Genomic DNA, 16,835 nt, shown 5'->3' with positions numbered 1-16,835 from the left:
TTGTCTTTAATAGTAAAAACTAAATTAGGGTCTGTTAAATAGTGATACATTCTGAAATGTTGTTCTTCTTTCTTCAATACAGCATATTCTATTTTCAGTGCAATGCTTAAAAATGCATTTTAGTTGTTTAATTTATCTAGCATAAATTTTAATCTAAGATCGATTATATACAAGTTTATTGTATACAAATTAATTATTATAAACAAGTTAAATTTTTCAGTGCAATCGAAAATAAATTATTTCCTTTAGTGCAATAGTTCATTTTCCTTTTCCATTCATTTTTTGATTGATTGGTTTAATTATTTTTTTCTCCTTTCTTTTCAACTTTATTTCAAGTCATTAATATAACATGGTTGCTATTTCTTGTGTGATTGCAAAGAATCAATTAATAAATTAATTAGTTTATTTTTAAAAACTCAGTTAATAGCTTAACAGTTTACTAAACAATTTAATGGTTGTGTTTCTATTAATTAGTATCAATCATTTTAATATAAGTTTTTTGAAGAGTTTTTTATTTTAAGGTTCTTTAAATCAGTATATAGTATTATGTAATTTGTATATAGTATAATGTAAAATAAACACTTGATATGAAATCAATGTCATTTATGTCATATCTAACATAAACAAATCTAAAGTAACTTCTCTGATTATTTTGTTATATTAGATGAAACACTATTTATAAATAATATAAAATGCAATTAACTTAAATAACCTTATAATTGCTGATTTTCATTTTTTTTTTTCTACAACTATGCTAAACAAATATAAAAAAAACTATCAAACTAAATGTTTTTAAAATACACGATCAGTAGTATATGAGTGAAAATACTTTATCGCATATATTCCTGCACACTTTTTCAATCTTTTTCTTAAATAGTGCTTAAAATATTTTAAAAAATTTGATTATATATATTATCTTGTATATTTTTTGCTAAAATAATGCACAAATATATATTAGGTCTTTTTTTAAAAAAAATTATTTTTGATTATTTGATTTTTATATCTAGATACTCAAAGTTCTGATTTCATTTGATTAAAATATTTTTTAGCACATCTATATTTTCAGAATAATTGCAATACTTTAACATTTAAAGTTCAGAATTTCACTTGTGTGCAATTGCAATAAATTTGTATTTTTTGTGATTATTTGTATATATTGCAATCGATTATTTTGAAATTTTGGTGCTGGAAAAATAAGAGGAAGTTTAAAAATTACAAAATTAAACATTTTTTTGTGTACATTTAGAAAATTTAAAGCTTGACATGGTTTGAAAACTTTCTTTTCAAAGCAGCTTTTGAATGTTCTTTTATCATAACACCCCTTGCAAATTGAAGGACCCAATTATGTATGTATACTTTATAAAATATTTCTTAATACCATGAGGTGTAAATAGAATTTTTTTTTAGCTTGGAGTAGAGCTTTAAATGGGCTTGTTGCTTGTGACCCAAGTCCACACTTTAAAGTTTTACGAAAATTAGCATCATCATCTTTAAAAATCTATGCAGAAGGCTTGGTTGGAATGGAAAAAAAGGCTGCAGATAAATAAAGTCACTTGAATAGAAGGCTTCAAACTATGAATGGGCAACCAGTTTCTTTGCAAAATATGATAGGTAAGTTAATAAAAATATTTGATATGTTGAAGTTTAGTATATTATTGTTCTTTAATAATTCTTGTTTGTTTATGATGATTAATAAAATGGTTAGAGGTGAGTCTTTATAACCGAATGCCTTTCCTTTTTTTAACCTACGATTATAGTTCTATAATTTTTATTAAAAAAAACCATAAAATTCGATGTTGTGTCATTTATTTTCAAAGTTTAATTCTCAAATATAAAATTAGAACTACTAATCCTATATCCTTTAATAAAATAAACAAAAAAATAAGTCAAAATGTTCAAATTCAACAGCAGAATTGGTTAAAACTCACTTAAATAAAAAAATTATATTCATTTTTTTAAATAATGTAAAATTGATTGTAGCATAAAAATTTTTTTAATTTTTGGTTTTCAATGTTAGATACTTCATTTATTTGCACTATTATAATAATTGAAAATAAATAAGTAGAAATTGAATAAAAAGGTGTTGGCCCACAAAAAAAGGGAGTTTTGGCCTCAAAACACACCTCTTCAAATTATGCGCAATGCTATTGGGTACTTTAACATAAACTTTTCTCCACTTTTAAGTAGCTCAGACAACGACAATTCGGTGGCTAAAGATCTTTAGGTGTAATTTCAATTTGGTGGACAATTTGGTGGCTAAAGATCTTTAGGTGTAATTTCAACGCAAATTTTTGTTACCATTGCTTTAGCATAGTGACAGCTTGTTAAATCAGGCCAAAATTTTACAGGAACATTATGAGATTTTATAAAAAGTAGAATACATTTTTCCAGGCACTCCTTCTTTGAATTTGGCATTCATCGTCTTTGAGGTTACTAATGGCTTGCATTTTTTGCCACAGCTACAAATTGCTTACCTTATTATACGTTTCAAGTCAAACTTATCCAGCTTTGTATATTTATATTTATTGCTGACAGCTCACTGCCTAATGTCAGTGAATAATCTTTAACCAGGTATTTGTCTAATTTGACGTGATTTTCATTATCAAGAATTAGGCAGCCATCTAATTTGGTCAAAATGTTGTTGTACAGCTTTTTTGCTTGCCTTATGATACAGTTTTGCCGCTTTTTGGTATTGTTTGGATATTTTATGTCGCGATAAGAGCGAATACCGTAAAAATTCTTGACTTTTTGCACAAAACATGATGTATTGTATCTATTTGCTCTTTCATAGTCAGATAGTTCAGGATTTTGCAAGTATGAACAACAAATTTTTGAGGCCAACTTTTTATTCTCAAGCCCCTGCTTTCTTCCAGATCCTGACTTGCCATTGATGAATAAAGGTTCCTTGTAATGTTTGAGAATCTAAGAAACAGTTAATTGACTAACTTTGGCTAGTTTAGAAATTGTTCTAGATAATGATCCAGTAGTTTCTAAGTAAATGCGCAAATTTCTTTCACAGTTAATTTGTTCTTTTGACATCATTTTTGGTAACAATCTTTTAGGAAAACATTTGTTTACTTTTTTGTGAAAAAAATTTGTTTACCTTTTTGTGAAAAACATTTGTTTACTTTTTTGTGAAAAAGTAGTACTAAGCTTTGTTTATATTTAATAAGTTTAACTTTTTGTATCATTTTTAGTTAATTTAAAGCTCTTAAAGTTGAGTCAATTTTTTTATGGCTATGCTTAATAATATTATTTTATTTAAATGAAATTTTTTAGCATTTTTATATATGGTAGGAAAATATACTCAAATGGGCAAAATAATAGAGGTTTGATTTTGCTTCTACCAAAATTCAACCATAAATTAAGTATGGGGCAATCATTTTCAAAATAGTATTTTAGCTCTTGTTTTAACTATATCATTTGCCTATCCGTTAAAACTAATATTTACCAATTTCAGAAACAAACATGTTTTAAACTTTGATAAAGGTAGAATAATTGAAGTGCACAATGTGTAATTCCATGTCAAATCAGCCACCTCATGCCACCTAATGTTTGGATTTTTCTAATTTTTTTATGTTATAGGGTTTATGAAAATTAGGAAAATCTGAAATTTGGAGCCTCCAACTCCTTACAGTTCTTGAGATATTCAGGATTCAATTTTCTTGTTTATGTTTTGTTGTTAAATAAAAATATTTTATGAACCAAATGAGGTATCATCCTGAAATTTTGTACATAGACAATCATCCACATGGCAGATACAAATTTCTTATGGTTTAAAGGGGAGTGGGGACAGTTAAGCATTCTACCAACCCCGCTTCCCAATTTTTTCTCTTTTTTTCTTTCACTTGTTAAAAGTTTAATAACAAGTGATCAGAATAATTTTTTTGAGTAGCCGAATTGCGTCAATAACAGATACAATTACATATACTCACATAATGTTATATCTTAACAATATTTAAAAAAATAACATACTAAAATAAAAATAATAATGCATTAATATTTTTCTATAAATCTTTATTATTTTGTTCAATAACTTTTTCTAAATCAGTTTCTGAAATTTTATAAATTCTACCATTTGTTGTAGATGGCAGATCAATGGTACGCAAAACATGATTTGATGGGACCCAACACATATCTTCCTGCGTAAGAAAAACTTGGGCTGGGACCATGTGGATGCGTAAATTGAATTTTATAATATCTTCTCTCATCTTTTTTGGTTATAGTTCCAATCCACCAAAAGTTTCATACTTGCAAGCTACATAATCCATATGACTATAAATAATCTGCTGTACAACCAGCTCATACACAAGCTTAAATGTCTGAACATCAGTTTGTTGACTCATCCTTTTAAAAGAAATTATTAGTTGATATAAAATGGTGGAAGCATCTTGTTCCTGGCAAGGTTCTTCCCATATTAATCCTTGGTTGTAATGATGATTGAACTTCATTTATTTCTATTTTATAAACCAAAATGAATTGAATATTTTTTATATTGGTTACGCAAAATTCAAACATTCTTATCTACATCTAAAATTTATCCAGTCGCTGTCCTTTTTAAACTTGCTTGTGCAATTATTCATTTTACTGTGCCCCAAATGCCATCACAAGCAGATTTATGATGGCTTGTAGCAAAAAAAAACAACCATTCAGCATCAATATCGAAGTTTTCTTTGAGATGGCCAAGATTAATAAAGTTTTAAAATTTTTTATATTGTGCTGCACATCCATCAGTGAAGTGTTAAATATTACTAATTTGTAGAATATTTGCTTTAATTTAATTGGTAATGAGCTGTTGTATTTTATATACATTATAAGTATGCATCATGTTCAAAGTCTTCAGAAAGAAAGGAAAATGTCTTAGATATCAGTTTACCATTTAATTTATAGTATATAATATGATAACTTTTTTAAAGTCGGAAGTTTGCACCTCATCCTGAACAAAAAAATTAAAAGTTCTCTGCAAAGTCACCCAATACTATACACTCATTGTGATTTAATAACTCTTTACAGTCTTTAAGATATTTGGCCTGACTTATAGCTATAAGTGAATGAGATGTTAGTTTATCTATTTTATTGCATATAAGGTCAATAGTAGTGTAGTTCTATCTGTACCTTGCCATTGGTTAGCTGTTATTCCATTATAACTTTTGTCAAACTTTACTGTTAAGAATTTTTTTAAAGCAGTAATACCAGGACATAGCAAATATTAATTTAAAGTGCGCTCTGCATTATCCCTATTGCAAACAATCATTACCATTAAATCTCTATAATCTTAATTAATTTTAAGAGCATCAGTTAACAACATTCTGATAATAGATAGAGACACAAACACTGTAAATGCCAGACGAGTTTGTGGTTACACACCATCTTGGGTGAAGGCTGCAAAAATTTGAAAATCCAACATTTAAATTAGAGTGTTTAGATTTAAATGGTACATTCTTTTAAATTAAATAATATTAGTCTTTTTTGCATGTGTTGCTTTTACCCTATACTGGCAAAATCTTGTTTTACTTGTCACTTCGATAAAAGCTATGAACAAGATCAATGGTTTCATGGGAAAGTGACTTCCTTCTTTTTGATGATGGTTTATGCAAAATTTCATGTTATTTTTTTTACTTTTTTAGCCTCTCATATAAGGTAAATAGATAAATTTTGGTAGTGACCTTGATTCTGGAGTTAATATTAATATCTGTATTTTTGTGAAGTGTGGTATCACATTTTTTAGGTTATCTTTTAATTCATTTAAAAGTGAGTTTAGATTGTCAATTTTATGGTTATCAATTGAAGAAGTTAGTGGTGTACAAAATGGTGTCAATCTAATCATAGGATCAATATTATAAGATTTATTTATTTTGTTTATTGTTGCTTCAGTTATTTGATCAAATTTTCTATTGGCAGCCGGTAACCTTTAGTGTTTTGGCACTGATTTAAGTTTATTAGGTGACACACCAATAAATTCAAGACTTTCTTTGAGAGATGCACATTGTTCATATTCAGACTCAATCTTGCTATAGCATTGATCATTTGATTTTAATTTTTTATTTATACTTTGTACCCTTTAACAACAACTTCTTCATAATTTCCGCAGCAGGTATAGCTGGAGTACCTTTTGCTTTAAGAGTTAATGCCATAGATAGCGATATCTTCATTTCCTGAAGAAAAAAAAAAGAAACAATCATTTCTAAAAACTAATATCAATTAAGCATCATTGTAAAGAGCATATGAATATATTTGTTAGTTTATAAAATAATTAAATTTGAAATGTATAAAAAGATTTATATTTTCTTCTTAAAAAAGCATTTATTTGTCTTATTATTTCTTTATTTTGTTTTAACCTTTGAATCATTCTAATCATCAAAATAATATCCAAATTGCATTTTACATTTTTCTTTCAATTTCCATGTTTTTTTAATAGATTACAGCACTTCTTAAATTTTTTTTAAAATGCAACTCGAAATTGTTCTCTATGATAAAAGAAAACAAATATTTGTAAACAATTTTCCACAAGCAAATAAACCATAATAACTCATGTTTTTCATCACTTGAAAATGTTGATAAGTCAAAAAGACCTTGTCTTCTTGTTAAGTCTTGCTTGTGGCAGTCAACATTACATTCTACATGAATAAAAGGTTATTAAATTTTACTTTATTTACCAATCATATAGTAATCATTTAGTATTTATTAATTAGTAAAGTAAATATAAAAATCCTGCAAAGTAACAGGAAAACTAATATTTACAACATGAAATCAGAAGCAATAATAAAATTATGAGGAAATAAAAGGTTTTATTTATAAAAGACAAAAAAATACCTTTTATAAATATAGTCTTTTACAAAAAATTTCTTTTATAAATGCATTTGTTATACAACCTAGTAAAGTATTTACTTGAAAAAAATGTTGGTCCTTTACAGAAAAATTTTAAACAAAAATTTTAATTTTGGAGTATTATTTATTTAGGAAAATATTGATAATAATAATTTTTTTAGAGGAGGGGGGGGGGAGACCCATATTGTCCCCTCTTGCCCCCCTCCTCCTCCTCCCCATACTTAGGCACAAAAAAAATATAAATAAAGTATAAATTTATTATTGCCCTCAAAAACTTTAACTATAATTTTTTACAACATAAAATTAAGATATAGCTAATTTTGTCTTAAATAAGTCAGCAATAAATTTTATGCTGACTAATATATATAAGCTTTACATAAAAAGCTGTATTTAGAAAAGTTACATTTTTTATTAATAGTGATGTTTAATACTTATATTGTAAGTAATAACAATGCCTCAAAATATTTTTATTAATACTATTAAATAGTTGGCTATTGCTTGGACTTTAAAATAGTACACTGAGTATTATCTGTGCTTTTAGTCTTTAACAAATTTAAAAGTGACTAAAGTTCCAAAAACTATAATACACAAAAAACCATCGTCATCACCAAGTTCTCTGAATCTATCATTCACTAACATTCGTGGTCTTTGAACTAACTTTTCATCTGTTGATTTTTATCTTATGCAAATTCACCAGACCAGACTTTCACTTTGTCAGACTAATTTGAGTTTGGCTGTCTCATCTTGTGATATTAGTGTTGATGGTTATCTTCCTTTAATTCGTAAAGACTCCAATAGTCACATGCTTGGCCTGGGCATTTACATTCGTAAGAATTCCCCCATTTGTTGGGAAACTAGGTTTGAATGGACAGACTATTCTTTTATGTGTTTTTGTTTACCACCTTTTCATTCTATTGCCTTTCACTTCACCTCAAAACTGCACTCTTTTCAAAAGTATTTCTAATCAAATTGACCACGCCCTCTTTCTTTATCCTTCAGCCAATATCGTTGTTGTTGACTTGTATAAGTGACTCTGCAGGCATTAAGGCCCATAACTTTTGCCTTTCTCAATCTCTAACTCAAATAGTCAATTTTCTTACTCGCTTTCCAGACAATCCTAATCATTTACCTTCTCTACTCAACTTATGTCTTGTTTCTGATTCTAGTCAGTGCTCATTTTCTCCACATTCACCCTTAGGTTCTTCTGATCATGGTTTGATCTCTCTAAAACTATTAACTCATTTTTCATCATCAGAATCCATTATACCTCTTGCTCTTTTCTCTTCCAGTAACTTCCAACTCTAATAGTGGTTGCTTGAAGTCTTGTTGGAAGTAAAAATTTTGAAAAAAAAAAATATCAAGGTGACATTATCATTTTGATCATCAAAATGCCCCAAAATATAGGCCTTTATTATCTAATTTACGTGTAATTAAGGTAATCAAAAAAATCTTTAATTTGAAATTTGTATTGTGTTTGCAAAAAATGCTGACTCAGCATTTTTTGCAATACTTGTACATAGAAAATCTTCTACATAAATGAGGTCTCATCCAAAATGAGGATGAGACTTTATTTGGTTCTTAAAATATTGCTATTTAACAACAAAAAAGTATTTTTCAAAAAATGCTGAGTCAGCATAAATAAGAAAATTGAATCCTGAATATCTCAAGAATTGTAAGGAGTCAGAGGTTCCAAATTTCAGATTTTCCTAATTTTTATAAACCCTATAACATATAAAAAAATTAGCAAAGTTCAAAACATGGGGTGACATTTTTTCCATTATATTTCCAAAGAAGTTGGAAGTGGTAAATCTACGGTTCAAAGAATTAGGTCAAGAAGTGTCAAGGGTCCGTAAAAAACCAAAAAACTACAGGAACATTGTTTATTGTGAGGGAAGGGATGAAGAACTGTAGGATATCAGTGAATCAGATAAAGCAAAATTTAAACCTTGAATTCTTATATACGATTGTTGAAAGATAAAAAGTTAGGTAAAGATTTTACTTCAAGGTGAAAAGTAATTTTTGTTTTTTATAAGCAAAAATTACTTTACTTAACTGGACTTTAGATCAATCGAAACTATGACAACAAAAAATCGCCATATGTAACATGCCATATGGACAGACGAATCACCTTTTGTGCTACAATATGGCAATTGAGATGGAATATGGAAATAAAAAGTGAACCATATAATCCAAAATGTACACGTCCCGCAGTGAAACCTGACATAAAAAATCATGGTTTAGGGAAATTAGCTGCTCATAGAGTGGGAAACCTGTTTAGAGTTGATAGAATCATGGACCAACTTAAGTACCATTATATTTTAGTTCAACAATTAAAATCAAGTATAAAATGACTATTTCCCGATGGAAACTAGATATTTCAGCAAGACAATGGCCCTAAGCATACAACAATTAAAAATAAAAGATATATACAAAATGCTGGAATACCTTTGTGTGTCTAGCACAATCATCAGATCTTAATCCGATTGAGAATCTGTGGTCTATATGAAATGCTAAACTTTAAGACGGAAAACCTAGAGTTGAGTTGTTTTTGATACTTCTAAATTGGTTGGAATTTATTGGAAGTTATCTTGTAAACAAATTAGTTGACAGCATGCCAAACAGATGGCTAGCAGTTATCGCTGCAAAAGGCTATGTGAACAAGTATTAAAAATAATTGTTGTGCTAAAATGACTGATTGAATTTTAATTTAGTTGTAACAAGGTAAAAGTGATTTTATTAGGTATTCTGTATTTAACAACAAACCTGGTAAAAATTAGAAACCATAATTAGTTTTACCATACTTTTTAAAAACTGAATTTTCCCATTTTAGCTGATTTTTACCAATTCCATAGTTTTGTTTGCTCAACAGTTTTATTTATTTATTTTTTTAATGAAGGATATAGTGTTATAAAAGTTATTATTTTACATAATTTATATAAAATTAGAAAATAATTGAGAAAAGATTTTTTTGTGCTTTTTCAAAAGTGGTTCTTTTTTTTTTTTTTTTTGTAATTCATCTCCCCACCTGAACATTAAAATATACGAGTTTTTTTAAAGAAGCTGTTGGCTGATTGTCTTTTATATAAAAACAGAGAAAGCAAATAGCTAGAGTTAACCACCTTGCATGGTTAAGTGGTTAAGCGGTCCAATTTTAAAGGCGACTCATTTATCAGAAACTTTACCCAAAGCCTATTCTTTTGCGGTTTTCAAATAAAAGACTTTTATTTGAATACCGCAACTTTTGGTTGCAACTAAGATTATTAGTATTTCTTAGTATTATTAGTATTATTAGTATAGATTATTAGTATTATTAGTATTTCTTGTGGAAAATATCCATCTACAATTGGGTTTTCAATACATTTAAACAAAACTTGATTTCCATCCTAAATATTTTTAGCATATCTTTTGCCAAGTAGACCGCTGAAGCTTCTTGGCCCAGTTGTGTCACCATCAAGTTTTGTAAAAAGAGCTTGTAACAGAATTTCATTTTGATGCAAGGCGTATCCAATTAGATGTAGTATTCTTTTTTAAAGACTCTTCTAGTTTTACCACTGAGCCACTTAATGGTCCAGTATTGGTAGCAATATTATCACGAATAACAGCTTGTATACATTCCAAACTGTGTTGTTCTTGTAAAACACTGAACGTTTCGGTAGCAAGAACTGAGCCTGTAGCACCAGAAACAGGAATCGTCCTTTGAGTCAAATAATTTCCACTAGCTTTTTCATCTTCATAAGTAAATGTGAGGTGCTGTTCAGGTTCAATGCATTTCTTAGTACTTCCCCATAAGGTGAGTTTATTATTTTACTTGTTTTAGTTATCTGATCAAGCTTGCTATCAACCCCAAGACAAATTAACTATTTTAAATTAAAAGTCTACATCTTCACTAACGATTTTTAGTTTTGACTTGGCCTTATCTAATTTGCATTTGTCAATCAAAGTATCTATTATATCAATGTTATTTTTCAGGAGATGTTTAAAGTCATGTAGTAAAGCATTTGCAAGGGCTGCACCTACGTTTCACTAACACTCGTTTCTGACTAGTTCCATTGCAAATCGTGGAAGCTTAACCAAGTTGTATTTTCCAATAGGATTCTTTATTGGTTTCCATTCACCTTCATCCTAAAAATGTTAATAAAATAAAGTGCTTTCTGTTTCATCTACTACAATTATTTTATATATTTATAAAATATTTACCTCCGTATTGGATAAACCACTTGTTTTTTCAATTATATTTACGTGTGGTATGAGGGATTCATCTTCAACTAGCTTATGAGATGTTTTTTATCGTTCTATATCAAGTCTTTGAATCCTTTTGACAGATAATCAATTAACGGAAGAAAGTTGAAATGCACCTTTTGGACCGATTTTTTTTCTCTGATCACAAAGATAAGCTAAGAGGTACTTTATTACTTTCAGAGCAAAGTCATACAATATGCTCTTCGGTGCAATTTTCTTTATTACATTAAACTTTTTTGTCACTTCAGGGAAACACGTCTAATGAACAGGAACACGCAGAAATATCAAAAAGTTTGTCCAAGTTTGCATCAAGATTTCTTTAAGCGCTTTCTGTGCTTGCGATTAATATCCTTAACAAGTACGAGAAGATCTTTCACTTTCCTATTAATAGATTTGTCAGTTATAAGAGGTAAACTTGGGTTTACTGTAGCCTAAATTGATTTTATATTATTGCTAATTTGCTGATTCACTAATACGATATCTGCATTTGAGTTTAGGGACCGTCCATAAATTATGTAACGCAAACTTCACAATAAACAAAACAAAAAAGGTCAAAAGTTTTCCCTCGCAGAGTCCTAATTTAAAAAAAAAATTAAAATAGCCCATTAAGTTTTATGAAAATTGCCGCGTAAAAAAGCTTATTATATCCTACTTCTGTTTTTTAAAAATATTTTCCGTTGCGTAATTTATAGGCGATCTCTTATATGAATAAGGTACTAATAGTATTAAATAACCTGTCTAAAAGTGCTTGGATCTGTCATAGATAATTCACATGTGCTCACCACAATGTTTTTTTTTTTTTTTATATTTAAATTTGCTTCAGAAGTTGCAAAACAAACTTATGTAATATTAAACAGGTAAAAACATTACTCTAAATATAACAATCATAAGTATTTACCTTTGATATTAAACGATTTCTCTGAATTGCAATTTTGTTTTTGAACCAACTTTTAAATACTTTATTTTTAATTTTAAAACCAACTTTTAAATACAAACAAAAACTTTTAAATACAAAAAAGATTTGCAAAATTTAAATTTAAATGCGTGTGATTTAGCGAAAAGTTTTTGGCTTTTTCACAAATAATCTTTGTGTGGTCACTTGTAGATAAACCTTATTAAGTGTAACTTTCGGAATTGACAGTGAGCAAATTTACATTATACAATTTACATAAGTTCTCGATTTAAGTCTTGCTCCTTATTTAATGAATTAACTAATGCTTGCCAATGTTCAGAGTGAGTTCATAGAAAATCAATAAGAACGCCAGGTCAAAAATTTTGTTTCTTTGCCACTTAAAAAATTAAGTGTTTTCCGTTTTTTTACTGTTGACATCACGTGACATACTCAAAACTTGATTGACATACGTGACATACTCTAAACTTGATTGGTTTTTGCATACAGCAAAACACGTGACATACTCAAAACTTAATTGGTTTTTGCATACAGCGGTTCGCAAAAAGTCAAAATGAATCCGACAAAAAAATCGTATTCATACAACATTTTTCTGGCAATTATGCTATATCAAAATAATTGCCATAAATGTTTCATGCTTATCGACGAAAAAAATTCGCTTCGCGTGAATATTTCGTCTTGTGGAAAACGGCCTTTAATTCGAATGTGAGGATATTCTCTATGATGTTGCTATTTATAAAAATATACAACTTTGTATCTGATATTTTTATTCTATATATATTTTTAAAATATATATGCGCGTTGGTGTGTGTGTATACATATACATACATACATACATACATACATACATACATACATACATACATACATACATACATACATACATACATACATACATACATACATACATACATACATACATACATACATACACACATACATACATATATATATATATATATATATATATATATATATATATATATATACATATATATATATATATATATGTATGTATGTATGTATGTATGTATGTATGTATTAATTATATATAAATGTTTATAATTTAAAGAGTTATGTACCCTCAACATCATTTGTACTATTTTATTCAATCATCGATATGAAGAAAATGATAAAGAATTTCAGGATATCATTAAATACTCAAATCTGACGGTTCGAATTTTTAGTGGAACAAATATTTTATCTTCTATTCCATGGTTGCGTTTTTTACCATCAGCTACTTCACGAAGCATATATGAGATAATAAGAATACGTGATCCACTTTTGAAAAAAAAGCTACAAGAGCTCGTTTGATGAGAATAACTTACGTGATGTGACCGATGCATTAATTAAGGTTTCATTGGATTCGGATATTGCAAAAGATTCCGAAGAAAAAATTACAGACGAAAACATAGAGTTTCTTTTAAACGATTTTATCATTGCTGGATCAGAAACTTCATCAAGTACGATTCTTTGGTTTATTGTTTATCTTATACATTGGCCAGAATACCAAGATAAACTTTATAATGAAATTGTAAAAGTTACATCAGGTGAGCGTTACCCATGTTTAAACGATCGCCCCTTGCTTCATTTAATGCAAGCCACAATTCATGAAACACTTCGATTGTCATCAGTAGGTCCTCTCGCTATAGTTAATAAAGCGATGGAAAACAGTTCCATTTGTGGAAAACCAGTTCCCAAGGGAGCCTTTATACTAACAAATTTATGGAGTATACATCATGATGAAAGTTATTGGAAAAATCCAATGTGTTTTTATCCTGAACGTTGGTTAGAAAAATCTGGTGAGTTTAACTCTAAGTTAGGGTATGCATTTTTGCCGTTTTCAGGCGGACCTCGTAGCTGTTTAGGAGAAGCACTTGCAAGAACAGAGTTGTTTGTCTTTTTTTCGCGATTAGTAACAGATTATCGGTTTGAAAAACCAAATGGTGAGGAGTTACCGCGCTTGAATGGTCGTTTAGGTCTCACTTGCTCTCCTTTTGACTTTAAAACTGTGGTCGTTCCAAGATGTTAAGTGATTTCATTTTAAATAGTTTTTAGTCTAAACTTTTTCTTTCAGAGCTTTTTTAATTATTATTTAATTTCTATATATATATATATATATATATATATATATATATATATATATATATATATATATATATATATATATATATATATATATATATATATATATATATATATATATATATATATATATATATATATATATACACACATATATATATATACATATATATATATATATATATATATATATATATATATATATATATATATATATATATATATATATATATATATATATATATATATATATATATATATATATATATATATATATATATATATATATAAATGGATACTCAAGGAATGAAGTAAGTTTTGGAAAAAAAAGGAATAAAATAAATTGTAAAGAGATAAAACAATGTATAGTTTAATGAAAATGTTTTTAATAATATCTTTACTCGGATTTTACCAAGTTAATGATGTTAAAAATAAATTGGTGCTTAATAATGCTAAAAATTATTAAAACCTTATAATTTAGTTTAAAATAGTCGAGGTTTTTAAGCCGAAGTTTATAATCATATAACTTGCAGGGGCTATTCTAGGAAAAATATTTGGGCGGTGGTACCCCACCCCTCCCCTCTGTTCTATAGAAATATTGCCAAACATTGGCGTTTTTTGGCGAAAGCAATAATACTTGCCGTAAATAACGTAAAAAAAATAAAAAAAGTCCTCAATTTTTGATTTGGGCGGCGACCTAGAATGGTAGACGCTGTCGTAAACGGTCTAGAATAACCCCTGACTTTATAATTTATATTCTATTTTATTTTTATATTTTAAATATACTTTATATTATAAATTTGATTTGTATTTGAAATGGTATTTTTTTATATATATTTTTATTTTACGAATGCTTTTTGTACTTTTGGCAATGTTAAAGTTTATATATATATACAGTACTGAACAAAACATTTGCAACCAACATCGAACAATGCTAAAAAGTGTTCCTAATTTTACATGTCTTAAAAACGAAACGAACTATACTACCACAGCAAACAGTTCAGCAGTCTGGAGTCATAGCATGCCATGAGATGAGCAATCAGCTGACAGGTGACAGCACACAGGCAGAATTTCGTTGACAAGTGCCATTTTGCAGCGGACAAAACAATTGCAACTTTTTTGGTTTGTTTTATTTTCTTAAGTCTGGTCCGTGTCAACGTCATGGAAGTTTGCAGAAGCTTTCAAAAGTTTCCAGAAGAAGCATCCGGAAGCATCCAGAAATATCCAGAAACATTCAGAAGCATCCAGACACATCCAGAAGCTTCCAGAAGCATCGAAAAGAAGCATCTAGAATCTTCCAAAACAGGTTCACACAGGTTCATTTTACTGTATAAGAGACATGTAAATCGACATGTAATTCAGTCAGTATATGGAAGTCAATCAGTCAGTATTATCAAGACAGTTTATCGAAGTGAGTTTTATCAAAGTGTTTTATCGAAGAACATCAATACCAGAAGTGAAATACAACAAGTGTTTCATTACATCAATACAGTCCACATTTAACCAAGACGTTGTGTTCCACAGAGCATTATTGTATTATCACAAGGTAAATGTAACACGGTAAGCCTTGAGAAGCGTGATTATTTATTTTTATGACTTCAAGTGCAAAAATAGCTCCCGACAGTCTTGGATTGGAACTAAAAAAGAAAATTATTGGCGATTACGTAAGTGGAATGTCACAAAAAAGTATTTGTGATAAATATCGCGTGAAAAAATGGACCGTATTAAGACTATGTTCCAAATATCGTTCTACGGGGAAGTTGGCAGCAGATAACAAAAGTGAAAGACCGCGTTCCACCACTTCTAGAGAGGATTCTATGATCGTCAGATCCGTCAAGAAGGATCCCTGGATATCATCAGTCGAGATACAAAGGCAGTTAGAGCTGCCTGTATCGGACCGAACAATCAGACGACGTGCTGTTGTAGCCGGATTGTTTTCTCGACGCCCTGCAAAGAAACCGCTGATTTCACTAAAAAACCAGAAGAAAAGACTCCTGTTTGCTACATCTCATATTGACTGGAATGTGCAGAAATGGCGAACTGTCCTGTTCAGTGATGAATCGAAGTTCATCATCATCGGGAGCGATAGCATTTGCCGTGTACGTCGACCGGCCGGAAAACGCCTCGATTTACGTTGCTGCCATAAGACCGTGAAGCATGGTGGAGGCAATGTAATGGTCTGGGGGTGTTTTTCTGCTAACGGTCTAGGTCCAATACATCGAAACGATGGAATAATGGGCCGTTTCGTGTATAAAAATATCCTGAAAGATGTTATGTTACCTCATGCTGAATGGAATATGCCAATAAAATGGGTTTTTCAGGAAGACAACGATCTGAAACACACTGCAAAAGTAGTCAAGCAGTGGTTTCAAGACAACCACCTATCGGTGATGGATTGGCCGCCTCAATCTCTAAATCTCAATCCTATCGAAAACCTGTGGGAGATTGTCAACCGCAGAATTAATCGTGAAGGTGTTCGTAATAAGGATCAACTGTTTAAACAAATCCAAAAGGCCTGGGCAGCGATTCCACAAAGTTTCATTGATCACCTGATCGAATCTATGCCTCGAAGATGCATGGCTGTGATCGACAAAGGATTTGCCACGAAATATTGATAGCGAAATACAGCTTGGTCGAGTTGCACTTGTTTTGTCGAGAAGGAAATCAACTTTTTTTAATACTTTTGATTAATTTATTAATTTTCGTGTACAAATAATGAACTTTGTGATGAATAAAACTTGAAGAACTTTGTCTCTAAACAATTACATAGTTA

The 16,835-nt window shown here is 29.3% G+C and overlaps 1 protein-coding gene and 1 long non-coding RNA gene across 4 annotated transcripts in view; both read left to right on the top strand.

Moving 5' to 3' along the window:
- The first annotated feature begins 1,470 nt into the window (after nucleotides 1-1,470).
- Nucleotides 1,471-16,835, top strand: part of LOC136092353 (uncharacterized) — a 37,870-nt gene continuing 22,505 nt past the window's right edge. For 2 of the 3 annotated variants that reach the window (XR_010644359.1, XR_010644360.1), the window contains exon 1: nucleotides 1,471-1,611. This is a non-coding gene — a long non-coding RNA (uncharacterized LOC136092353). Of the gene's footprint in view, nucleotides 1,612-10,817; nucleotides 11,230-11,315; nucleotides 11,477-16,835 lie in introns of those variants that run through there. The other variant, XR_010644361.1, reaches the window with a different exon arrangement.
- On the top strand, nucleotides 12,531-14,031 carry LOC136092435 (steroid 17-alpha-hydroxylase/17,20 lyase-like). Its single transcript, XM_065820676.1, has 2 exons — nucleotides 12,531-12,682; nucleotides 13,274-14,031. Exons 1-2 carry the CDS (start codon nucleotides 12,531-12,533, stop codon nucleotides 14,007-14,009), a joined length of 888 nt encoding a protein of 295 aa, XP_065676748.1. The 3' UTR covers nucleotides 14,010-14,031.

This window comes from Hydra vulgaris, chromosome 15 (assembly GCF_038396675.1).
Source record: "Hydra vulgaris chromosome 15, alternate assembly HydraT2T_AEP".
Classification (NCBI taxonomy): Eukaryota; Metazoa; Cnidaria; class Hydrozoa; order Anthoathecata; family Hydridae; genus Hydra; species Hydra vulgaris.
This window is presented reverse-complemented; position numbering and strand designations above follow the sequence as displayed.